This window comes from Leptonychotes weddellii, chromosome 7 (assembly GCF_054177405.1).
Source record: "Leptonychotes weddellii isolate Sample4059 chromosome 7, ASM5417740v2, whole genome shotgun sequence".
NCBI lineage: Eukaryota > Metazoa > Chordata > Mammalia > Carnivora > Phocidae > Leptonychotes > Leptonychotes weddellii.
The window spans coordinates 96,667,931-96,693,703 of record NC_138375.1 but is presented as its reverse complement, the minus strand read 5'-3'; the positions used below and the strand labels follow the sequence as shown (position 1 = coordinate 96,693,703).

The 25,773-nt window shown below is 35.0% G+C and overlaps 1 protein-coding gene across 10 annotated transcripts in view; it reads right to left on the bottom strand.

Moving 5' to 3' along the window:
* ADAMTS6 (ADAM metallopeptidase with thrombospondin type 1 motif 6) overlaps positions 1 to 25,773 on the bottom strand; it is a 158,678-nt gene that overhangs the window by 61,035 nt on the left and 71,870 nt on the right. For 6 of the 10 annotated variants that reach the window (XR_014146734.1, XM_081825684.1, XM_081825687.1 and 3 more), the window contains 7 exons: positions 25,465 to 25,528; positions 15,775 to 15,854; positions 14,593 to 14,701; positions 10,557 to 10,659; positions 3,940 to 4,073; positions 2,259 to 2,382; positions 1,643 to 1,723 (listed from right to left, as the gene is read on the bottom strand). Coding sequence is in view for 9 of the 10 variants with exons in the window: in XM_081825684.1 (XP_081681810.1) it covers positions 1,643 to 1,723; positions 2,259 to 2,382; positions 3,940 to 4,073; positions 10,557 to 10,659; positions 14,593 to 14,701; positions 15,775 to 15,854; positions 25,465 to 25,528 (695 nt within the window). In the remaining variant the exon portion in view is untranslated. Of the gene's footprint in view, positions 1 to 1,642; positions 1,724 to 2,258; positions 2,383 to 3,939; positions 4,074 to 10,556; positions 10,660 to 13,002; positions 13,111 to 14,592; positions 14,702 to 15,774; positions 15,855 to 25,464; positions 25,529 to 25,773 lie in introns of all 10 variants that reach the window. The other 4 variants (XM_081825688.1, XM_081825692.1, XM_081825686.1 and 1 more) reach the window with 3 other exon arrangements.

Genomic DNA, 25,773 nt, shown 5'->3' with positions numbered 1-25,773 from the left:
CCACAGACTCCACCAAAAATCTATCAGAAGTGATAAAGGAATTCAGTAAAGTTGCAGAATACAGAATACCCAGAAATTGGCAGTGTGTCTATACAGTAATAACAAAGTAGCAGAAAGAGAAATTAAGAAAACAATCCCAGGGATGCCTGGGTGGCTCAGTCGGTTAAGCGTCTGCCTTCTGCTCAGGTCATGATCCCAGGATCCTGGGATAGAGTCCTGCATTGGGCTCCCTGCTCAGTGGGGAGCCTGCATCTCCCTCTGCCTGCCTGCCTCTCTCTCTGACAAATAAAGAAATAAAATCTTAAAAAAAAAAAAAAGGAAAACAATCCCAGTTACAACTCCATCAAAAAGAATAAAATACCCATGAATAACCTTAACTAAGGAGGTAAAAGACCTGTACTCGAAAAACTATAAAACATTGATGAAAGAAACTGAAAACAACACAAACTGAAAGACATTCCACTCTCATGGATTGAAAGAATCACAGGACATGAGGTCAGTACCAAAAGAAATCAATTGTATTGTTATATAACAACAAATCTTTCCAAAATGAAATTAAAATATCAATACCATTTACAATAACATCAAAAAGCATTAAATATTTAGCGGTAGATTTAAAAAAAAATGGGTGCAAGACCCGTATACTGAAAAATAAACACTGGTGAAAAAATATAAAGACTTAAATAAATATACAGGTAAATTTTTCATGTATTGGAAGATAATATCTTTAAGATATCAATTCTCCCCAAATTGATCTACACATTCGATGTAATCTCTTTTTGTAGAAATTGACAAGTTTATCTTAAACTGCATACAGAAATGTAAAGGACCTAGATATTCAAAAATTATTTTGAGAAAGAAGAACAAATTTGAGAACCTAATGCTTCCTATTTTAGAATTCTACTGGAATTCAGTTGGTTAAGCGGCTGAGGCTGGGGGAATTTGACTGCGAAGGCCAATGAGAGAATGCTTTGAAGTCATGGAAATGTTCTGTGTCTTGGCTGTGGTGTTTTATATATAAACATAAATATAAAAATATATGGTGTGTGTGTATATATATATAAAAATACATGTATATATAGTAATATATATTTAAAGTAATAATTCATATATTTATAGTCATTAATAATTATGCCATTATTTATATATTTACATATTATAACTTATATGTATATATAATTGTCAATACTCTTTGAAATGTACACTTATTTTTTTTTAAGATTTTATTTTTTTACTTGAGAGAGAGAGCACAGAGGGAGAGGGAGAAGCAGACACCCACTGAGCAAGGAGCCAGATATGGGGCTCAATCCCAAGACCCTGGGATCATGACCTGAGCCGGAGGCAGATGCTTAATTAACTGAGCCACTCAGGTGCCCCTAAAATGTACATTTATAATAAATGCATTTTATCATATATAAATACCTCAATAAAATTGATTTTTTAAAAATCAAATAACCAACTTGGCAAAGAGTAAGTTATAAACCACTAATTTTTTGTTTAGCTCTTATGTGTGGTCTTATAAAACCTGAAACTTCCTTCATTTTACCATGAAAGTGTTCTAACCAAGCAATAGGTCTTTTCCTTTAGGATACTGTGTTTTTCCTCAGTAATTTTTAAAAATCTAGCAAAATAAGCTACTTACCAATATAGTTCTTCGACATGGCAACTTCTCTGACTTCAATATGGACAGAGCCTCTTGGTATCTGCACTACTTCCATGTAGCCTGGAATACAGAAGATAGCTAGTAATAAGCAGCACGTGCAGCCTTGGTCAGAAAATGAGTGTTTAGGAACCTTTCAGTAATAAGTTTCCTTGTTCTTTAAGTCTTTCTTTGACTTAGCACTTTATAAATTATGAAATATGGGCAAATTCCCCTTTGGGTTCATGAACACATATAGAATATTTTACTTTTTCTCTAAAAATATCTCAAGATAGTCTTTAAAGCCTCAACATGTATAATACTGGTTCAGGGTTTGTTTGTTTTTTCTCAACACATTGTCCTCCCATTAATGCTCTGTGGGAATTCCCATCTGAGGGAGACATGGCTAAATGAAGTCAAGTAGAAAGGGAATCATATTTCCTCAAAATATCTTACATGAATCTATATTTAATACTTAAGAGACTGAAAGCAATTTAGGGAAAAAACATAGTCTGCCTAAATAAAAAATTCAAAAAGAAGGGGGTGGGAAAAAAATCAAGCATTTTGACTATTCCCAGGACATCAGAGGTGTGAGGAAGAGTTCTCTCTACACACTCACCTCCTCTGGGCAACGAATCATTGAAGAACCCTTCAATGGCATCACATGTGCTTCCATCCCCTCCACAGACACGACATCTATCTTCCCTAGCATCGGATCCCAAAATATTATCACAACCTACATGCTGAAAACAAAGAAGAATATTCAGTATGTCATAAAGAGGAATTCTTGGAACCATAACTAACCAAATAAATATAACTTATTAATTTATTTGTTTTTCCAGTAAAGGAAATCAAAACAGGAAATATTTTCCTCTTTCCACTTTTTCCTTCACTGTCTAGTAAGTTCTTAGCTAAAATTTCTCAACATATCAGTTTAAAGGAAAAAAATTCTGATTCCCCAAGGAATATATGTCTGTATTTCCAACCTAGATTTCTTCTTCATTTATAGATACCATGCTCTAAATCTTAAAATATTATAATTTGTTGGCAATGGACTCTTACTTATACCTTCAATCAAGAAATGAAAGAATTAAGAAAAATGCCATGTTGTCCTACACACAACATTTATAACAGCAGGAATCATGACTGAGCATTATGGTTTGACCTTTCTAAACCACTGGCTCTTTTGGATATCCAATTGTTAGTGTCAAGGATTGTGGAATTCAAAACTGCATAAACCTTTAAAAATGAATACCTGTTTCCACCAGCTGAATAAAATTGCCATAAAAACAAGGATATGTAAGCATATGATCTTGGATGCTGAAATTCTACCTTTCAGTTTTGCATTTAATCATAGAAATGTGGATTTTTATACATTTTTGTTATATATTTTGGCACTTGAATTTGTATAATGATCTTTAGCCACTGATACCAGGCATGTGATCTCTGAATAAAACCTGTAGTTTTGTCTTTGCTAGCCGAAAGAATTTTAATACTGTCACAGAAATAACACACACGCACAGGATCATCAGATATATTGAGAATCAAGTAGCCTGAAAGACAGAAACTTTTGCAAGAAATTATGACACAAAACAGATAGTGTTTTTATCTCTTCTTTCTCAGTTTCTGAGACTTAGTTTTGTGCTTCTCTTTAATATAAAATAAAAACAAACAAGGAAAAAAGTTATGAGAACAGTGGTTTTTGCGGCTTTTCTTATTATGATTAGATTTACTCACAGGTCTAGGAAAATAGTATGGATTTGCTCTTATAACTCTCAACTAGTCAGGCTAATTCTCTAAAGTAAATGCTTTAATAAGGTAAAGACTAACTCTATAATGAAAACCACTTGCTTCAAAATGCTTCAGAAAGAGGCAAAGTAGGCGGAACATAGCTGTTTCACACTTTGAGGAAAATTATGCTATGAAATGTATCAAACAATCTTCCAATGAAAACATGTGGTAGCCATATGAATAAGAGCTGAATCCTTGTTCCCTCTCTCTTCCTATCATATTTGTGATCTGTTTATAAACGGAACAGAACAAAGTCCAAAATACATTCAGAGCTCTAGCAATTACTCTATACATAACTAGAACACCAAAATAAATCATATTTGCATGATGTTTGAATATGAATAGGCTATTCTACCTTTAACTATATGTACTGTTAACCTAATTTCTCTAAAATGTAGCTCTCTTTATTAAAGCTGAGCATAGTATTAATTAGGAGTGACTACCTGAGAAAAAAGACAAAAGTCTCAAAAGCCCCCCAAAAAAGGAGTAAAATTCATAATTGGAGCAACCTTGCATTCCCCATTGATACAGATATCCAGTGAATCAGCATTGCACTGAGTCCCATCAATCACTGCAGGGGCACGTTCAGTGTAGAAGTTGTAACCTTCAGCCAAGCAGTTTAATGCACAAGGTTTTACCCCACCTGGACAAATACAGCAGAAAAGAAATAAATGGAGTGGTTCTTTTAAGAAACAGTGATTCCATATTAACCACAGTAAATTTACAATTCATACAGACATCATTCCCTCACTATATACCCAGATGTTTCTTTCCTCCTTTGCTAAAATTTCGTATTTAATTTCATTGTTTGTGCAACTTGACAGAAGATCTATTGAACAGTTTTAGGTTTAAAATGTTCAGGTATTTCCAATATATATTTAACAATATATTTTAGGTCAAAAGGAATCACAGTGGAGGTACCTGAATGTTGAAAAAAATGGATGAAATAAAAACCTTTTTCAAAAACTAAGAAAATAAAATTTGTGGCTTGACACAATAACTTCATATAGCAAGTGGGAATTTCTACAACACATATCACTTGTTAACTGAAGCTGATACAAAAACTCTACTTCAAGCAAGGATATGGTAGTTGTAAAAAACAAAACAAAACAAAACAAAAAAACCCTCTAAATTTATACCTGCTTTAAACATACCATATTCCATGAATGTGTCTTTAGTGTAGAGATAAGTTTTTATGAGATAAGCAAATCAAAGGTAAAATTAATTATAGCATTAAATTTGAATAATTCTTGTTACTAAATCAAAGATAATTATATATAGCATTAAACATGAATAATTAAAATACCTAATTTTATTTTGTGAATAGAATAACTTCATCATTTTCATCTTGTCACTGAAATTTGTATTTCTTAAGGTTGATGTGAAAAATAGGCATAAATAGTAAAATTTAAAAAAACAAGCAGAGTAGTATCATAATATCATAGTATATTGGAAAGACAGCAATATATATGAATTTATTTTATTCAAAACAGTGCATGAGAAAGCTACTTATAAAATATGTAACTACTGATTGAAATTATGACTTAAAAACACTTCATGTCCAACCTTCATTTGATGAAGTTTAAAACACTTTGTTTTTATTCTAATTGTGCTGATAAAATTTCTCTTTGAAATAAAGAAGACTGTTTCAACAAAAATAAGGCAGAAAGATAAAATGACACGCTTAGTCTTAGTAGAAAGTACAAATCTCAGGGAAGGTATGTGAAATAAAAGAGACAAGCCAACTGAGTGATAGAGACAATGGTAAATTAGAGAGAACATTCCATTAAAGGAGATCATTGGTATAGTTGATTGTTGCAAAATGCAAGAAGATGGTCCAATATTGTCAGATACTGTTTTTTCATGAGAAGATGGAAACCTAGATTTTTAAAATAAAAACTCTTTTTGGTAACTCATTCAAAGTTTTCAAAAATACTGTGGAAATTAAAACATCTATGTAAGTAAAAACTGGTTGCTGAACTGCCAGTTTACCACCTCTAGCCTAAGTCCATGTTTGCTTCCATTTTCAAAGTGTACAGGCTATAGAACTTCTATATAATTTGAAATGTTATTATTAGACTTAAGTTAATGGTACCTTTTGCTCTACTGAGCACAAATATAACAAGTAATAAATAGAATAATTTCTTCCTAAACTGATAATCAAGGTATTTATATTTATTTTTTTAAGATTCTCATGAATAAAATTGCTCTAAATTTCCATGAACCTTACTGGGATTTTTTTCATTACTACCCAGTATAGTTCTTTTCCCATTTTTTATTATAGTGCTTTGGAATTTAATGTAGGTTTTTATGTATCAGGCTTTAACAAGAGAACATTAGTGTTGTTTACTCAATTTTAACATTTTTTAATTATGTAAGGTAGTATTTGATATGTAGGACATATAAATGCTATGGCTGTATTCCTTAGGCTACCATAATATGTGATGATAATAAAAATACATTTTCCCCTTTTTTATTGCGGAAGATGTATTAAGCTTCCTCAGCTACAGAGAGGTTTTTTGTTTTTTGTTTTAAAGTAGGCTCCACACCCAGCATGGAGCCCAACACAGGGCTTGAACTCATGACACTGAAATCAACACCCAAGCTGAGATCAGGAGAGTCAGACACTTAACCAACTGAGCCACCCAGGCACCCCACTCAGCTACAGTGAGTTTTCAGAAGAGGTACTGCTATTATTTTGAGAAAAGTTTTAAGATGATTCTCTAAATGGAAGGTCACATCATTACCAGTTACCTTCAGTGAAAGCTTATTATGAATTTAAGGTTAATTCACTATGCTTATAATTACCTAGATGCTAATTATTAAATCTGTAAATTTTATCAGACACTTCTTTTCCTCCTACAGTAAGACAAAATAATCCTAACCGTATATGTACCTAATAAGAGCAATTTGAAATACAAGAAGAAAAACTTACAAAAAAGAAAGCAAAGCCAAAAAACAGAGATTTTAACACATTCCTCTCAGTAACTGATAGAAGAACTATAGCAGAAAAAAATCAGAAAGAATATAAAAGATTTAAACAACACTATCAGCCAACTTGATGCAATAGATATCTATGGAACACTGTATCCAACAATTGCAGAAAACACATCCTTTTCAAGTATAGATAGAACATTACCAACATGAACAAGAAATGGTACTATAAAACAAATCTCAATTAATTTTAAAAATTTAAATCATACAGACTATTCTCTGATCATAGCAGAAATTATACATCAATAACCAAAAAAATCTAGAAAATAGCAAATACTTGGAAAGAAAAATATCATAGTTCTAAATAACCCATGGGTCAAAGAAGAAATCACAATGTAAATAAGAAAAGATTTTGAACTAAGGGAAATTTTTTATTTTATTTATTTATTTTTTTTTATTATTTTTTTTTAAAGATTTTATTTATTTATTTGAGAGAGAGAGAATGAGAGAGAGCGCATGAGAGAGGGGAGGGTCAAAGGGAGAAGCAGACTCCCTGCCGAGCAGGAAGCCCGGCGGGACTCGATCCAGGGACTCCAGGATCATGACCTGAGCCGAAGGCAGCCGCCCAACCAACTGAGCCACCCAGGCGCCCGAACTAAGGGAAATTTTTTAAAAAATCAAGTTTGGTAATGCAGAAAAGCAAAATGAACCCCAAATCTAAAAATAATAAATATAAGAGCAAAAATTAATAAAAGAGAAAAAAGTAATAAAGTACTAAAGCCAAAAGCTGATTATTTGAAAAGATTAATAAAATTAATAAACCTCAAGCAAGACTGATCAAGAAAAAGAGAGAAAACACATATTATCAATATCAGAAATGAAAGAGCATACATCACTACAGAGCCTACAGATATTAAACAGGACAGTAAGAGAATGTTATGATCAATTTTCTGTCAAGAAATGAGATATGGGAGTAACATAAGTTTCTTGAAGACATAAGAATTGTTTAAAAATCTGAATAGCCCTTTACCTACTAAAAGAGTTGAATTTGTAATAATTTTTTTTTCACAAAGAAAATATTAAGCCTGAGTGGTTTTAGTAGTGAAATCTATTCTAAAGAGGAAATAATACCAATCCTACAATCTCATTCAAAATAAACAGGGATTCTATTTCTGGAAGCCAGAGTAACACTAGTACCCAAACTTGTCAAAAACATGACAGGAAAAAAAATTTGTGAATCAGAATTCCTTAAAAAATAGATGAAAACATCCTTAATAAAATATTAGAAATTAAATCTAACAACATATAAAAAGAGAAAAAATCATTGCCACATGGGGTTTAGCCTAGGAATAAAAGGTTGGTTTGACATAATAAAGAAAAATACATATAATCATACATGTACAAATTGTACTGAAGAGCCAATCCAGTGCATTAAGGCAAGAACGTGAATTAAAAGGCATAACAATTGATACAGTCTCTACTTTCAGATAACATGACTATTTACCAAGAAAATCCTAAGCAATCTACAAAACAACTATTAGGACTAATAGTTGTTCTAAGAGAACAACTAAGGAAATTTAGGAAGATCACAGAATACAAATTTAATACACAAAAATCTATGTATTTTCGGATACTAGAGCAAGCAATTGAAAATGATATATTTTAAACCTTTATTTACAATAGTTTCAAAAAAAATTACTCAGGAATAGATTTAACAAAAGAAGTGCAAGACCTAACACCTAAAACTACAAAACATAGCTAAGAGAAATTAAAGAAAACATAAATAAATGGGTATATATATATATATATTATGTTCATAAATTCAGTATCGAATTCAATATTCAGTGTTAAAATAATATTGTTAATTTATCAGTTCCCCTTCAATTGATCTATAAATTCAACATGATAGCAATCATAAGCCCAGCATGTTTTTCTGCAGTAATTAATAGCAATTCTAAAATTTACATAGAAGTGCAAAGCAATTAGAATATCCAAAGGACTCTTGAAAAATAGATCAAAGTTGAAGGAACTTACACCCTGTGTCCAAGACTACGTATTTACAATAATTCAGTCAGTGTGGTGCTAGCATAGTATTGCTACCATTTCATTTCATTGCGCATTTTGCACATTTCATTGTGTATTTCTATTGTTGACAAATAAGTAAAACAAAATATAGACCAAACTACAAATACACACCATAACCCCAAATTATTTTTAGACTGTAAATCCAAATGTAAAGACCAAAACCATACAGCTTTTAGAAAAAAACATAAGAAAACATCGTCTTGAGTTCAGAAAGGCAAAGATTTCTAAGACAGGACACTGAACACAATAACCATAAAAGGAAAAAAAATGAAAAAATAGTATTCATTAAAATTAAAATCTTATACTCATCCAAAACACCGTTAAAGAAGTAAAAGGAAAGCCCAAAGATGTGAAAAAATATTCATAAAATTTATCTGATAAATGACTACCACTCAAGAATAAAAAGATAAATAACCAATTAAAAATAGGCAAAGGATTTGAACAGACATTTTACAAAAGAAGACTTATAAATGGTCAATAAGCACATAGAAATGTGCTCAACATAATCAAGGATCAGAAAATGCAAATTAAAACTGCACTGAGACATTATTATACACTGACCAGCAGAAGACTGAAAATACCAAACGTTGGCAAGGATGTGGAAAAACATAACTTTCATATGTTGTTGGTGGGAGTGTAGTATGGTACATCATTTTGGAAAAACATCTGGCAATTTCTTTTAAAACTAAACTCACACCTACCCTATTGCCCAGCAATTCCACTCCTAAGTATTTACCCAAGAGAAATGAAAACATATGCTCACAAAAAGACTTCTACAAAAATGTTCACAGCAACTTATTCAGAACAGCTGAAAACTAGAAACAACTCAGGTGGCCTGCCATCAATAGCACAATGGGAAAACAAACTGGTTATTACAATGGAATGCTGCTCAGCAATAAAAAGGAATAAGCTATTCATACATGCAATAACGTGGATGGATCTCAAAAATATTAGGCCCAAAACACAGGCCAAATATGACATGATTTCACTTATATGAAGTTCTAGCACCAGCAAAACTAATCTATGGTAAGGAAAAAAATATCAGAACAGTGGTTGCCTCTTGGAAGAAATAGGTAGAGGCAGCTATTGACTGGGAAGGACTATGAGGACTATGAGAATTTTGGAGGTATGGTAATGTTCTATATGTTAATAGGGCTTTGCAGGTGTACATATTTGTCAAAACTCAAGGAAAGTACAGTTAAGATTGTGCTTTGCATTGTACATAATCTAACCTGAAAAACAATAAATAAGTATTGAACTGTGGTTAATGTTATACATGCTGAAGTATTTAGGGGAAAGTATAGCAATGATTACAATTTACTTTGACATGCATCTAGAAAATAAATGGATTAATGGATAGAGAGATGACTAGACATGTAACAAAGTATATTATAATGTGAATAATAGAATCTTGTCAATGTAAAATTCTTTTAGTATTGCTCTGTTGGAAAATTTTCAAGGTAAGATACTAGAATAAAAAACAAACAATAAAAGTTTTTTAAAAGTACATTCAATTTCTCTAAGAGAAAATTTTAACAAAATTAAATTTGTATTTTGAGAGTACAAGAAAACGTCTGGTGTTTACTGAACAATTAGTGTTTGATACATGCCCAAATTAAAGGGTAAAAATGCTTCTCAACACTAAAAAAGAATAATAATAATCTATGGGAAGATCCTTGGCCTTTGACCAAAAAAGTATACAGGTTTTCCTGGCCACTTTTGAGTTGATTTATATTGTTATAAGTTGTTTTTAGGGTGATAATTCCAAATATTCAGTGATTATAAATGATTATAATGTAATGTCCATATACCCCAAGGAAGTCTCAAGAACTCAAAAGTATTATTTGGGTTTATATCCTTTCTTGGACTTTTGTACCTTGTTAAATAGAATTAGGTTTTTATAAATGATTTCTGATCATTTTTACTAACATAAGCTTTATTACAGGGAAACTGTATAGTACTATAAGCGTTATCCTGCTTTGATTTGCAAACACTAATTTTTACTAGTAGGTGTATGAAGGTATGTGTGTGTTTGTATGTATTTATATATTCTTTTATATTTGCAAAGCTCTCAAGCATGATGAATGCTCTGCTGGTTATACATTACCTCCAGTATAGGGTTTCCAGTTATAATACTTTCCACGGAAAGGCATATTGTCAAAGTCTGCACATTGTTTCTCTCGAAAATCTCGGGCCCCCAAAGGACATGGCTAAAATAAAATAAAATCATAAATGGTATGATTGTTGAAAAATACCAAAACTAAGGGACAATGTCCCTAAAATTAAAATTGCCTAAACTCGTCACTGCCTGATGCTGTAGCTATAATTCTGGCATTTATTTTACATTTACTTGTTCTACAGCAGTATTCAGACTGACGTATCTGAATTGTAATCTTAGCCACAGAATAAATAACTGAAGTAATTTATACGAAATTATGTGTGAGACAGATTCCTTATAACTTTATACTCAGATACATGGCATAGTCCACTTTGCAATCAATCCATCAGGTACCTTCTTATAAACACACATAAAAACTAGATGAAGAAACTAAAACACATAATGTCTTTTGGTAACATTATTTAAGGTCCAGTTGCCACAGCTACTCCCAGCTCTTTATTTTAAGAAATCAAGAGGCAGGTTTGTAACACAACATTCAGCACTATTAATTGTGGTTTGGATCCCTAGTACTATAGCTGTTTACTGTCTAGCCTTGACAAAAACCATATTTTAAGATGTGGAATGAACTGGGCAAATGCTAGGCCTCAAGTCTAAACACCTTCAAATTCAAAGAATTTGGACTTACTAAGATTTACATTTAATCTACGAACATCACAGAAAATAAAATACTAAATTGGTTCAAAACATGTGCATGTGTTGGGTGGGGAGAGAGAAGGATGTTGAGAGGGTGAAGAGAAGGTTATTTGTTTTTAAAAGTTTGGAATGCTTCTTCTACGTGAATTTTTTTAAAAAGGAAAACCTTGCCAATGTAGTTAGGTCTAGATTCCAAATACCACAGGCCATCCTAAATTCAATCTTTAAGTTCACAAAGAATTAAAAGTATAACATCTCACTGTGTTTGAGCAATATGACCTAATTTGACTTATCTTTTAGAGTTCTGCAGTTGTAGCACCTAAAACAATCACTGCTTTTGATACACGATGGAAAAAATATCCTGCTCACATATTGAACAACAAAACAGGTCAGCAGATAAAATTCTTAATTGTGAATAAATAATGAGTAGATTAAACGCTCAGAGATCATTCGAGGACTTTTTACTACCCTCCCTTGGATCTCTACATTTACTTTATACAGTTTTCTGAGGTCAGTATATTGTAAATGGTCCCTTGAAGCATGTACAAAAGTAATAGATCACAACGTGCAAATAGTCGCACGGTCATCATTACATCCTCTATATTGTGGTTCAAATCTCTACCATATCAAGTCCAAAGCCTCAAATTCTGAAAACAGTGCAAATAGGTCTGCATTCCATTGTGAGCCCTGTGTTTTAAAATAATTTCTGCACGTAATTTCTGGGGGTTAAAACTATTAAGAAGGAAGCCAAGAAAAGCCATGGGTACAGGAAGGAGAAGGTCATATGTTGGGAATAGTTGGAAAAAAGGCCATCCTAGATGAAAGAAACTTATGAAATAATAAGAGGAGATGACATTTCATAGAAAACCACTGGTACATAAAAAAAGCCCTGAATTAACAAACTAAGGCATCATGAGGACTATTCACTTAAAAACAAACAAACAAAAAAATCCCATTCTTGACTATCTTGTAATGAATCTCCTAAATACAGGCAAAGTAAAAAGTCCGACAGGAAGATATTACAGTTTAATAAAGCACTTGGATAACATTTCATAAAATTTCTAATCTATACTCTTTCCTGTGATAACCACTCAGGGTCAGCATAATAAAAATATTAGCAACGACAACAGCTATTTAGCATTTACTAAGCATTTAGCAAGTACCCACTCTATGGCACACTATTTGGAAGCCTATAGATGTATTATCCATTTAATCTCTTTCAACACTCTTAGGTAGCTGTAATTAATAATCCCTTTTACCGAATACACTGGCTACAGAGGGTTGCTCAGTGATAGTTTCAGGGTGTAAGGGCACTCCCTCATCTGAATGGGAGCTTCCTTTGAACTCTAAATGCTACAGTAACAGCATAAAGTTTTAGCTCTGTTAATATGTATAAAAACTTAATAGGAGTAACTTGAGTTCCTGTCATTTCAGCTGCAAGTTTCTTTTCTTCTCCAAACTACTTTTTCCTCATTTATAAAACAAGAGGACTAAAAGCAAAATTTTGGAGTATGACAAACCGGGATTCAATTCTAACTTGGTCTTTTATTTAATTCATGGCCTTCAGCAATGTACTTAATTTTCCAAGCCTCATCTATAAACTGGGGATAATACTAGTATTTACCTCCTAGGTGAGGATTCATGTGAACTGTTTAGCTCTGTACCTGGCATAGAGCAGAAGTGAATAGCTATTAGCACTGTTCTGGTCTCGGGTCTAGGCATTCTTAGATTCATTCCTCACCTTCTCCTGCTCTGCTCTGTATCTCAGAGGAATAAACTCTGCAAGCTCCATTTTCCAGGCTTCTGTGTCTGCTGATTTCTGACAATGGTTCAGGCAATGAAGGCACTCCTGGGAGAAGCCAGAGTATTTCTCTTTCTTTCTTCACCTCAGGCAGTACCACAGGCAGAAGTACAATCTTTTTGTGACTCCAACTTCAGGTAATAGCACCACACTTACCCATTCCCTCCACCCTCTGGCCCTATCCTATGATTCTAGCAGGTAAGGGGATGGATAGTGAGGTGGGAGGGAAGTTGTTTTAAAAGGTATGGTCAGAGGGGCGCCTGGGTGGCTCAGTCAGTTAAGTGGCTGCCTTCGGCTCAGGTCATGATCCCAGGGTCCTGGGATCGAGCCCCACATCGGGCTCCCTGCTCAGCGGAAAGCCTGCTTCTCCCTCTCCCTCTGCCTGCCGCTCTGCCCACTTGTACTGCCTTTGTGTCAAATAAATAAATAAAATCTTAACAACAAAAAAAGGTATGGTCAGAGAAATTCTCTCTAGTAAGGTGGCCCTTGAGTAGAGAGTTAAAGAAACTGAAGGAGTGACTCACACATCAGTGAGAAGAGTAAACAGTAAATGCAAAGGCCCTGAAACAGGAGTGTGTTAAGGAGGTTCATAGAATAGCATGGAGGATGCAAGGGCTTAAGGAAACTGTAGTAGACTTGATCCCACGCCTTTCTGTTTCTAGAATATATCAGCTAGTGTTCCATTTTCCTGATTTCAACGTTTCCTTCAGTGAATGCTCTGAATTTGTGTTGATTAAAAATTAACTCAGTAGGAGTTGTATATCCTCGTTCCAAAGAATAAGAGTGATCAAAGAAAAGAGTAGTTTAAGGAAAAATTACATGAAGTATATTTTTATTTTTGTTTTTTTAGGAATAGTAGAGAGTTTAAGGAGTAATGCTTTCTAAATTGCTTAAAGGTAATAAATGCTGACACCATGCAAAAACAGTGGGCATAAGCAACCAATTTTTTATGTAAAGCCTGACAGGTTTTCAGCCTCCTAGTGTTAACTCTAATCAAGCATCCTCTCCTTCTAAAAAGCAACCAGCAGGATCCCACATAAATCCAGAGGGCAAAACTGCAGGTCTCAGCATTTTTAATCTTAGTATTTTCAAAGAAATAATAAAAAAAATTAATACTAGCATCTTTATCAGCACTTTTTTTTTTTACAGAGATATGTTAGCACATTCTACAGACTATCTTATGCTTCCAATTACACTGATTGCTTAAAAGCATCTCCTTTTGACAAATACTTTTTATTGGTACATAAATCTAAAAACAAAGAAAGGATAATTCATTGGGGCATAAAAGTTGCTATAGAAAGAAATCTCAGCTTCCGCTGACAAACTTTGTAGTGGCATTTCTATTACTGGACTTCTAATCCTGGTTTTGTCTCAAAGAATACGGTGACCTTGGCAAGTCACAGAAGCCCTTTGTGCCTTCTCTCTTTCATTTGCAAAATACACCCAAAATGCCACTTAACTTCAAGAGAAATACATCCCAAAATGTCTTGCAAATGAGGAAAATTCCGTAAATACTGTGTTATATCTTACATGTAATAAAGTGTGAGAAGAAAGTGGAGCATGAAAATTCTTTTTCCCCTTTCCCATTCCTCTCCTCTTCGTAAAGGAGATAGGCAGGCTGGCAGGATACAAGGATTTCCTATGGCCTCAGGTAAAATTGCAAAATGAGCAAAATTGGTATTTTATTCTCCTACTACTTTTCTCTATTGTGCTTTTCACCTTCTGCTGTTTCTTCCTTTCTTGCTTCCACACTACATGCACTTTTGCTTCTTCACTATTACACTACACCACACTTCAACACTCCCCAGATGTAATTTTCTGCTTCCTCTCCAGGATGGCAATTTATTCTTAGCTGGCTATACCCTATTAGTTTCAGGAGCATAAGTGGAATTTAAATTCCAGCCCCTGATCTGCTTAGCAAGTCACTTACTTGACATGGGACTGTGAAGAAAGGACATTTTTATTTGTTCACCAAAAAGGCATCACTTCCTAAGTCACACAATGACACACATGCTAACAAAGTCCTTGCTTCCACAGCTTCTCTTAGAAGTTGCAAACAAAACTCCTGATTTCCTAGTTACCAGGTATTGTATGATTATCTCACTGAAGTTGAACGTAATGTCCAGTGAATCATCTCAACCAGTTTTGATTCAATCTTATCTTTTCTCTCCAAAATGGTTTCTGATTTTTTTTTGTAGTTTCACTGAATATTTACTTTTAAAGAAAAAGAAACAAAAGTCTGCTAAACCTATATTGTCCAAACTAGAATCTAGCTGTCATATTTGATACCATAATCCTCTGTGCAAGTTTTCAAACTTAAATCTATTTCTGTATGGCCTGAATTTAACTGAAATGCTATCTGTCCATAGCATAACCCTTTCCCCTAAGCCTGTGAAAATGTTAGGCAACATTCACTTTGTAATTTTTAAAGCATCCCTTTTAAGAACAAAATAAACAAGCAAGCTCTATTCTGTGTTTAGAAACTAGTCCTTATTTTTCAAAACATGATACACACCATAAAAGTCATACTAACCCAAAGAAGATTAATGATACTTGCTCCTATTACTTTTTTGCCACATATAATACTATAAAAATATTATATATAATATTCATAAAAATCCAGTGTTGGAGACATATCTGTTTTCTAATTATAACCTGGGACACTGTTATAACACTGTTAATGGATCAACTCTGTACCTTGTTATCACTTACCCCACACCTCTCCCTGGGGGCAAGGTCTGTAGTTTCAGAATGTTCTCAGCTATCTGGTTCTGCTGCAGGGTAAGGTTAGACTGGAAGTAAGACAATGTCAAAGGTGACCAAACTCTTTCAGAGAAGCTTACCTTGCCACACCCACCTCCCAGGGGCTCCATCTGTTACAAGAGCACTAAATAAGTACTCAGAAATCCTGTGCCTGACTCAATCCCTTCCATGGTACTGCTCAGCATTAGTTCCTCATTTTAAAATACTTAAAAAAAAATACTTGTTCTTCCTCTTTATAAAAGTGATTTGAAGATATAATGAGGTTATGTATGAAAGTATTTTGTAATTTTTGTAATCTGCTTGGAAACAAAAATGTCTCCAATATTAACTACACTGTATTGAGTACAGATTAAGTATTAGGAAGTAGCACTGGATGTTCTACATGTGTTAATTCTTTTAATTCTCAAACAATCCTGCAAGGTGGATATAATTATATTCTATAAAGGAGTTCCCTGAAGTTTAGTGAGATTATTTCGCCAAGACCAAACAGCAATAAGAGTTACAGTCAGCATTCAAACAAGTCAATTTGAATCCAAAATCCATACTTTTCCCACTACAATCCTACCTTGAAATATAGGCTATATTTCTCCACAACCAAAAGAGTGTATCACCTCTTAATGACCATAAGCAAGGTCTTGAAGAAGAAAAAAATTGCAGAATAGCATGCTCCTCTAGAAACACTGACTGAGAAAATACCTAGGTACTATATAATTTATGCTTAAATTTTTGAACAGACAACAGATGACCTAGAAACCCTTCTGAGTCCATAATTTTTTTAATAGTTTTGATGTATAAGATAGAGGAGGAAATGCGATGTTTAAGATGCAAGACAAATACAACTTTCCATCACAGCCTGAGTGAAGCTTAGGTATTTCACCAGAAGTTTTACCCTAGTTGTAGAGGTTGCTTTTAGGCAACCAACTTGAACAATGGAAACCTGAGTAATGTAGAAGGGCGCACGGTGACCCCCAAGCCCCATGCTGAATACAAACAGCCCGTTAGGGAACCCATCTCCAAATATCCATAAGCCTTAGCTGACCTATGGGTTACTTACACCCACACACAGATACCAAAAAAAGGAAAATTCCATACATTCCCATACTTCCTCACCTTCCCTCTTTAACTGCAACCCCCACCACTGCCTCTTGGCAGACAGTCTCTGCTTTGCTGTCCTGCCCGCCTCTCCCTTGTGGTGTATTTGATAAACATCTACCTCCTTTGTTCTGCCTTGGGTGAGTTCTTTCACTACCAGCGCTGCCAGCCTCCACCTAATCTGGTCACCCCACACTAGTCACATTATCAAGCAGACACACAAATCACAAATAACATACAACAGGAAAAACAAGGATTTTTTTTCCCTTTGGTTTTGGAGAGTAGCTAAGCTAAAACAGGAAATTCTTTTTGGAAATGTAGAAATGTCTTTCTTTTTTTTTTTAAGATTTTATTTATTTATTTGAGACAGAGGGAATGAGAGAGAGAGAGCACATGAGAGGGGGGAGGGTCAGAGGGAGAAGCAGACTCCCCGCCGAGCGGGGAGCCCGATGCGGGACTCGATCCAGGGACTCCAGGATCATGACCTGAGCTGAAAGCAGTCGCTTAACCAACTGAGCCACCCAGGCACCCCTAGAAATGTCTTTTTTTATGGCATTATGACTTCCATAAAATTCTGCTCTTCAAACCAAAGTCTCACAAGGGCCATGTCTATTATCTATTAGATTAGCTTATGATCCCAAATATTCTATTATAGTTGCTACTTTAATGGTAAGACCTAACTTCATCCAATTCTACTCTATATCTATAATAAAAGCTCCTGATTTCTCAGTAGCTTCAAGATGAAAACCATTTTAATTTGTTCCTGCTACAGTTATTGTCTTTACATGCTGTTTTGTCCTAGAGACCATCATATATATGGATGTCAAAGAAAGAGTCCTTGTCTAGTTGCTTCTGAAGGCTTCTGGGGTGACCGATGATGATCTAGGGAACAAACTGCCTAATGCATCCTAATGCAGATAATCAGCTTCAGAGTCGAACATGTGAATACCTTTGGCCTCCAGGCTGATTAGGTTACTGTTGAGACTGGTCAAGCTAATTTTACAGCTGGATACAATTTTCTGACCTATTTTTAAATTTTTTAAAGATTGAGATTTTTTTCTTTACAAGTTACCTCTTCTATCTCTGGGGATCTTTTTCCTTCCAACTGGGGTAAATGGAACAGGAAATAATGGGAACATTGTTCCCTGTCCACTGGACAGCTCTTGTCTTTCTACCATTCCTCTATCCTTCAAATGCCTGTGGTGGGAATTAAATCAGCATTGGGGACAGGTGTGGCTGTCTTGTTTTTGTGCTAGCCACTTTTTAAGACTACTTGGCCTACAAAGTTTCTCAGTTTTAATTTTTCCTCTAATTTAAGCAAAAAGAGTACTGTCAGCCTTGCATGTTTCAATCTGATTCACCAGTGTGGAGATCCCTATAGGAGAATCAAAACTTCAAAATAGTAAAGTGTTCCTTTGCGATATATCTCTTTTTGTTGTGGCTACTTGACATTATGAAACTTAGAACTGATAGTGTTTGCCTGTTTACTCATGCCTCTAAGAAACTCAGAGTAAAATGTGTGGTCCATCTCCATCTTATTATGTAGAAGGAGCTTATGATACGTATTTAAAGTATTGATCCCAACTTAATATTATTTTCCTTTTTCTTGGATTTTCTAATTTATTCTGTTTTTCACTTATGATTTTAATGAAGCTAACTCAACTCTAATCAGAGAGTAATGACTAACAATGATAAATAATTATGATATGTAAAAATATGAGAACTAAAGTGGTAATCTATAGTACTAGCTGGCCAATCACAGAAATGAGAAGGTCAAGACTGCTATACTACATGAGAAACTGACAGGCTATGAATGGGTTGTAAGATCTTAAAAGGAATGCAAGTAGGCTCTATCAAAGACATGTGGATCAGACTAACATCTCCTAGATTTTGTTTCTTTTCTTTGTTTTTTTTCTTTTTTCTTTTTTTTTTTTTTGAGAGAGAGTGAGTGCACGTGTGCCTGTGTGCAAGAGCTCACACGAGCAGGTGTTGGGGGTGGGGGGCTGAATGTGGGGGGAGGGGCAGAGGAGAGGGAGAGAGAGAATTTTAAGTAGGCTCTACATGGGGCTCGATCCCAAGACCCTGAGATTATGACCTGAGCCAAAATCAAGAGTCAGGCACTCAACGAACTGAGCCACCCAGGTGCCTCATAGATTTTCTATTTTTTGTTATAATGTGCATTCTGAGCATAAATTAAACAGCAGAGAGCAAACCTCCAAGATTCATAAATGGGTGCTCCTGCCATTTGACTGCCTAACATGATCTCATTCTGTGCAATGATTTGCAAATTCTTCCAGGATCATTTGCAATTATCCTTTATTCCCTATTTAAGTCTCAAGAAAAGCTCTTGGATCACAAATGACAAGCCAAAATGCTTATGAATTGTTTCCTAGTTTTTGACTGTCAAATTGATTTTAACTAAGTGTAAGAATGTCTCTTAGATATTATTTACAGTATCACTAAATATGATGAGCACAGTATTAAATGATGTTAAAAATGCACTAAGTTTAGAGGCTGATCTAATAAAGACAAGTATACTCTGGAATCCCTTAAATTAACACCCAGGCAATACAGGGGGAAAAAAGAACATTTAAACCATTGTACAGGGGTGCCTGGGTGGCTCAGTCGTTAAGCGTCTGCCTTCAGCTCAGGTCATGATCCTGGAGTCCTGGGATCGAGCCCCACATCGGGCTTCCTGCTCAGCAGGAAGCCTGCTTCTCCCTCTCCCACTCCCCCTGCTTGTGTTCCCTCTCTCGCTGTGTCTCTGTCAAATAAATAAATAAAATCTTGAAAATAAATAAATAAATAAATAAATAAACCATTGTACATTTAGAAAAAAGTTCCAAGGTTAATTTAAAAAATACAAACACAATAACCCTATAATACTTCCATAGTAACACCAGTCTGTGCTTACTGGAACATACTGAAGTTCTCTTGCTTGCATGACTCAGTCTTAACTACAATCAATTCACTCTTCATGATTTATCATTAAATTCTCTGTCTTATAATACAGTCTATATAATAGAAACTTTAGAATAGATTTATAAAATATAGGAGTTTCTACTCTAATACATTCTTGAAAAACCTCTTTCTACAAAATTGCACAGTAAAAATAGCAGGTATATAAGAAAAATAGCGCTAGAGGGAGACAAATCAAAGACAGGACACTAACAAAAACAATAACAATTCTAATAAAATACTAGCACAGTTTAAAAAATACCTGGCAAATTCCTAACAAGGGAATACTGGAGTAAACATAGGACTTTATCTTCACCCCCACCAAAAAAAAGTGAAACAATTTAGAAAGGGTTGAGGATGTTGAGTTATAGAGACAAGAGGCCAATGTAGAAAGAACAGGCAGAAACACATGATAAGGAGTTCTATGACAGAGCATGAGGCCAAACTAGCAAAAAGAAGACTGTGGGATAAAGGGTCAACATATACACTACAATTTTCCTCTACCATTCAGCTGTATCAATGTAGTTTGACTTTAGTCGCTATATCACTTAGTGGCAAAAAATATGGCACAAAATGACAATCACTTATGAGCTAATTTGTGTTGCAGAGGCAAAGCTGTAATAGAACAGATTATACCAAAACTTTAAATTAGCATATTTTTTCTAGATTTTTATTGAAAGAATAAAAATTTAAAATATCTCAGCAAGCCAATTCACTGGCCAGGAGAAGGAGAAGAACTCTCAGATTGGGAAGAAAATACGGTTAAATTAATGGGTCCGGCACACAGTGAATGCTCAGTAAATGTTAGCAGCAGCTACTACCACTACTACTTCTGTTGCTGCTACTTCTACTAGTAAAGCTGGAAACTAAACGAGTTCTGAGCAAACATGTGTGGTGTACCCAGGATCTGTCACTCTCCACTTTACTGCTAACAGAATTCTGATTTTTGCCCAGGAATCTACCTCTCAGGAAAGATGACCTTAACTTCATTTTAGGGGCAAATCTGGATTAGTTTAAACCAATTATGGTAATCCCATTCTTTTTTGCCCATGACTGGTTTAAAATGGATATGTACCCTCCAGGCCAATAAAACATGAATGAAGTCCGCCAAGGGAACAAGGGAGGAGCTTTGGGAAAAGCTTTCCTTATAGGAAGGAGAGAGACACAGTAGCAGTTTATCTGGTCTCTTCCTCTGAATATTGTCAGGGCAAAAGTACTTTAGGTGCTCTGATGCTCCACTTACATTTTTGAGTTCTCCTTTCTCAAAGAATTTGACCTTCAGGAATTTCCCTCACTATCTTGTCAGTTATTTGCAGATTTTAAAGTGATGTTTTAAAACATTCTTATTCAATAATTCTTAAAAAGAGTTCTGTCAGAGTAACTTACTCTATCATTACCAAAAATGGAAATATTCTACATTTGTTTCCAAAATGATCTAAGATTGATTTGTTTTGAGAATTTTATATATAATATTTAAAGTCTTCTTTATAACAATTATTTTTCTACTGCATAGCTAGACTATGTAGCTCGGTGCTGTCCAATATGGTTGCCATGAGCAACATGTTGCTATTTGAATTTAAATTAATTAAACTTAAAAGTTCTGTTTTTCGTTTACACTCACATTTTTAAAAAAAATTTTTTTTTGGGCGCCTGGGTGGCTCAGATGGTTAAGCGTCTGCCTTCGGCTCAGGTCATGATCCCAGGGTCCTGGGATCAAGTCCCGCATCGGGCTCCCTGCTCCGCGGGAAGCCTGCTTCTCCCTCTGCCTCTCTCTCTCTCTCTCTGTCTCTCATGAATAAATAAATAAATAAAATCTTTAAAAAAAATTTTTTTTTCTTTTTTTAAGTAGGCCCCATGCTCAGCATGGAGCGCAACATGGAGTTTGAACTCATGACCCTGAGATCGAGACCTGAGGTGAGATCAAGAGTCAAACACTTAACTGACTGAGCCACCCAGGTGCCCCAACACTAGCCACAAATTTCAAGTGCTCAATAGCTAATTTGGCTAGTGGCTACCAGACTGGACAATGCACATATAGAACATTTCTATCAATGAAGAAAGTTCTCTTGGACAGTGCAAGTAGATTATGTGTTCTGAAAGTTTAAATTTTCATATATTAGATTATACTTTAAAGGTCCCTGGACCTTATAAACTTATGCTCAGACAGTTTTATGAACTTATCATGAAAATAAATTTCAGTGTGGTAACTGAATTGTCTCATATTCTGAACTAGTAAAGTCTAGATTTGTGAAAAAAATTTGTAGTTCCATGATATAGTTATGTTAATTGTATCATTTGCTGAAAGCTAAAACAGAAGACAAAGCTGGTAACAGGAATGCCAATCCACCAATAGTAAGTTCTACAATTTGGCTTCATCATTCCTACTGACCTCATCATGGTCATTTTCTCTATTTATTAAAGGATCTGGTACCTGGTTCACAGTCTCACTCTATACTCCAGGTTTTAACATCATCCTGAGTGACCTCAACATCTGCAGAGAAGACTCCCCAAATTCCCTGGCCTTGAAGACCCCTGAACTCCTTCATCTCGCCCAAGGCTAGGCATGTATTCCCTTGGCCACACTGCAGATTTGTCATCATTGAGAACAGTCTCACTTGTCATATATGAAATTCAAGTACATTCCATTCTCTGATCCCCATACCTTCTATCTCCCTCACCCTGTTTTTCCTACTACTACATTGGTTCTTCAATTTTTATGGATTTTTGAAGTTAGGTCCTTAATTTTCTCCTCTTAGGCCTCTTTAGACTGTCATTCCCAGTGCAGAATGCATGACTCAGCACTTCAGTCATTCCCACCAGTACCCTTAAATTCTTTCTGATCTGTTTATTGTTCTGTTGTAGTCTCACCTTCTCTGATCCATTCTCACATAAAGTATAAATCTGAGGCTAAGTTTTTGAATGGTGTCTTACTACCTCCAAGTAAGTATCATGCTGTTTAACCTACAAGTCTTGCACTTAATTTTCCTTCTACCTAGAATGCTCTCATTGTCACGTTCTTCTTTTCTGGTCAGCTCCTATTTGGCCTTCATATCTTTACCTTCCTATGGGAAGAAATCCCTAAATCCTTAATTAGGCTATATGCCCATTCTATGTGCTTTTATAGCATCCCATACTTATTTTAAGATATCATACATTTATCACGCTGAATGGTGATTTTCTGCACTTAACTGATTTCCCAGGAAATTATAAGATCCTTGAGAGCAGAGATTGTCTTTCTCACTCTAGAACAGTCTGATATACAATAGGCACTCAATGGTTTGTTGAGTGAATGAATAAATAATGCTGGTAGGTTGAAACAATCATTGTAATTGAAGCTACATGCTATTACTTCAGGATGCAAATGTAACATAGAAGTAATATGATCAATAAGCTAGAGAGTATATTAGAAGTATGTATGGGGGGAAATAGAGCAGGGTAAGGAAGATTAGGAGTCTCAGGGTTGTAGGAAGTAGGGAAGATTGCAATTTTAAATATGATATTCAGGCTAGGGCTCACTCAGAAGGTGACAGTTGAATAAAGGTGAGGTAAAAGAGTAAGCCATGTAGATATTTTGGGAGAAGAGTATATAAGGTAAAGGAAATGGGCAATGCAAAAGCCCTGAGGTGGGAGCGTGCCTGGTATGTACAAGGAAGGAGGCCCATGTGGCTGGAGCAGGGTTACTGAGGAGGAAATAGTTAAGAGATTAGTTCAGAAAAGTAATAGAGGGCTAGATTGTATAGTCTTTGCAGGCCTTTCTAAGGGCCCTGGATTAAAGTAAAATGGAGTCATTGAAGGGTTTTGAGTAAAGGATATAATTTGACTCACTCTGACCCCTGTATTGAGAACTGTAGGGAGCAAGAGTAGTAATGGGAAATCCACTGAAAAAGCTCTTCAGACTAAGTCAGTGAAGAACAGAGGAGTAGCAGTGGAGGCAGTGAGAAGTAGTCAGATCTAGGATATATCTTGAAGGGAAAGCCAATGGGATTTCCTGAGGGATTGGATATGAGCTGTGAGAGAATGGAATCAAGAATGACTCAAGGGTTTTTGGCTTGAGGTAGAGGGCATTGACATATGAGATGGGAAAAACTGGGAGGTACAGGTAAATGGAAATGTTTTAGAGATAACATTTGGACATGTTAAATATCAGATGTCTATTAAAAGTCTAATCAATGGTAATATACGAGTCTGGAATCCATGAAAGAAATCTGGGCTAAAAATATAAATTTGGGCGTCAAAGGACATATGAATGCTATTGAAAGCAATGAAACTGGATGAGATCACCAAGGAAATAAATACTGGTAGTACACAAAAGAAGGGCAAGGACTAGGTCCTGGACACTCTAAGAAGTAAGAGAAAAAGAGTAGGAACCAGCAAAGGAGAATGAGAAAAAACAAGTAGCAGTAAAAAAGGACAACCAAAAAGTTGTATGTTATGGAAGCCTACTGACTATCAAGTAAGATGAGCACACTCAGAATTGACTATTGGATTTAGCAACATGGAAGTCATCTAGCCTTTGACTTGACAAGAGCATTTTTAGTAGAATGATGGCAGCAAAAATCTGACAGGAACAGTTTTGGAAAAAATCAGAAGAGGAACTGGATATGGAAGTATATAACTCTTTTGAGGAATTTCGTTTCAAAGGGAATAAAAAAATGTGAAAAGAACTGGCACGTGTTTTGTTTTTGTTTTTTTAAGATAGGAGAAATAACAATGTTTGTATGTTTATGGAAAAATCCAGAAGAGAAGATATTAGGAAAATATCTATATATTTATGAAATAACAAAGAATTAAGATAAGAATAGAGTTGGAGAGCATGACGGTGAGGAATACTGTGTAACAGTCTGATGACATGAAATTAAAAGGTGTGGTTTTTAGGTAGGAGGGAGGAAGAATGATCTGAAAGAGGTAATGAGATATTGAAAAAAAAAAGTCAATTCACTTCCACTCATTCAAGAGCTAAGGGAGAAAACACCTTTAGAAGCCTAAAGTTTATTTTAAGTATCATTAGAGGACAGCCAGTTTCCATTAAAACAACAAAGTGAAGAGAAGGAAAATTCAGAGACATTAAGATATAAGGGCTTTTGCTGCTAATGGATCATGAATTCCTAAGGGCCCAGAAGAAATGTTTCAGTAGCTGGGCAGAGATACAAAACAGAAGATGTGATATGCAGAACTTTATGGGATTGGATGGCAAGAGATGAGGAATGACCTGGGAATCTGGGGCTTCTTACAGTGGCAAGCATAAAATAATCTTATTTTATGGGCATAATAAGATTAATCCTGGTGGAAAGATAGTGGTGGCAAAGGTGTGAGTGTTGGGGGACCAAGTCATTTTGGGGGACCTACGACTCTCTCTTGGTACCTACTGGGGGGAGACTGTATTTGCTCCTAGTGCTGGAGCTTCCCCTTGTCCCCTGTTGATGGAATTTCTGGACGTGAGGCCCGTTCCATTCACTATTAACAATTTAAAAAATTCATATGACCTTCATACACATGGATTTATGACCAAATATCTTACAGTTTTAAAAATTTCCCTGCTCTAGGGGAAATGTAAGCTAATTTTTCATAGCAAAGTTTGGTTTTACTTACATCTGTGTTACAGGAGCGATATCGTTTCCTTTCCCCAAGGCAATATTTTCCACCTCCTGAAGGTCTGAAAACATATTTTGTTTAACATGTGAATATATCTGTCTACATAAAGAGTATATATATTGCTTGATGAAAACATATTAGCATTTATTTTAAGAAAATACAAAATTTGACATTTTACTAGTTATTAAAATAACAATCATGCTGGTGATTGTTAGCAATAATGATTATGGTTGCTGAACATAAAAACTAAGGCAGTTTGCTATGAATAACTTTACAAGACTCTAAGCTGTCATGATTTACATTCTT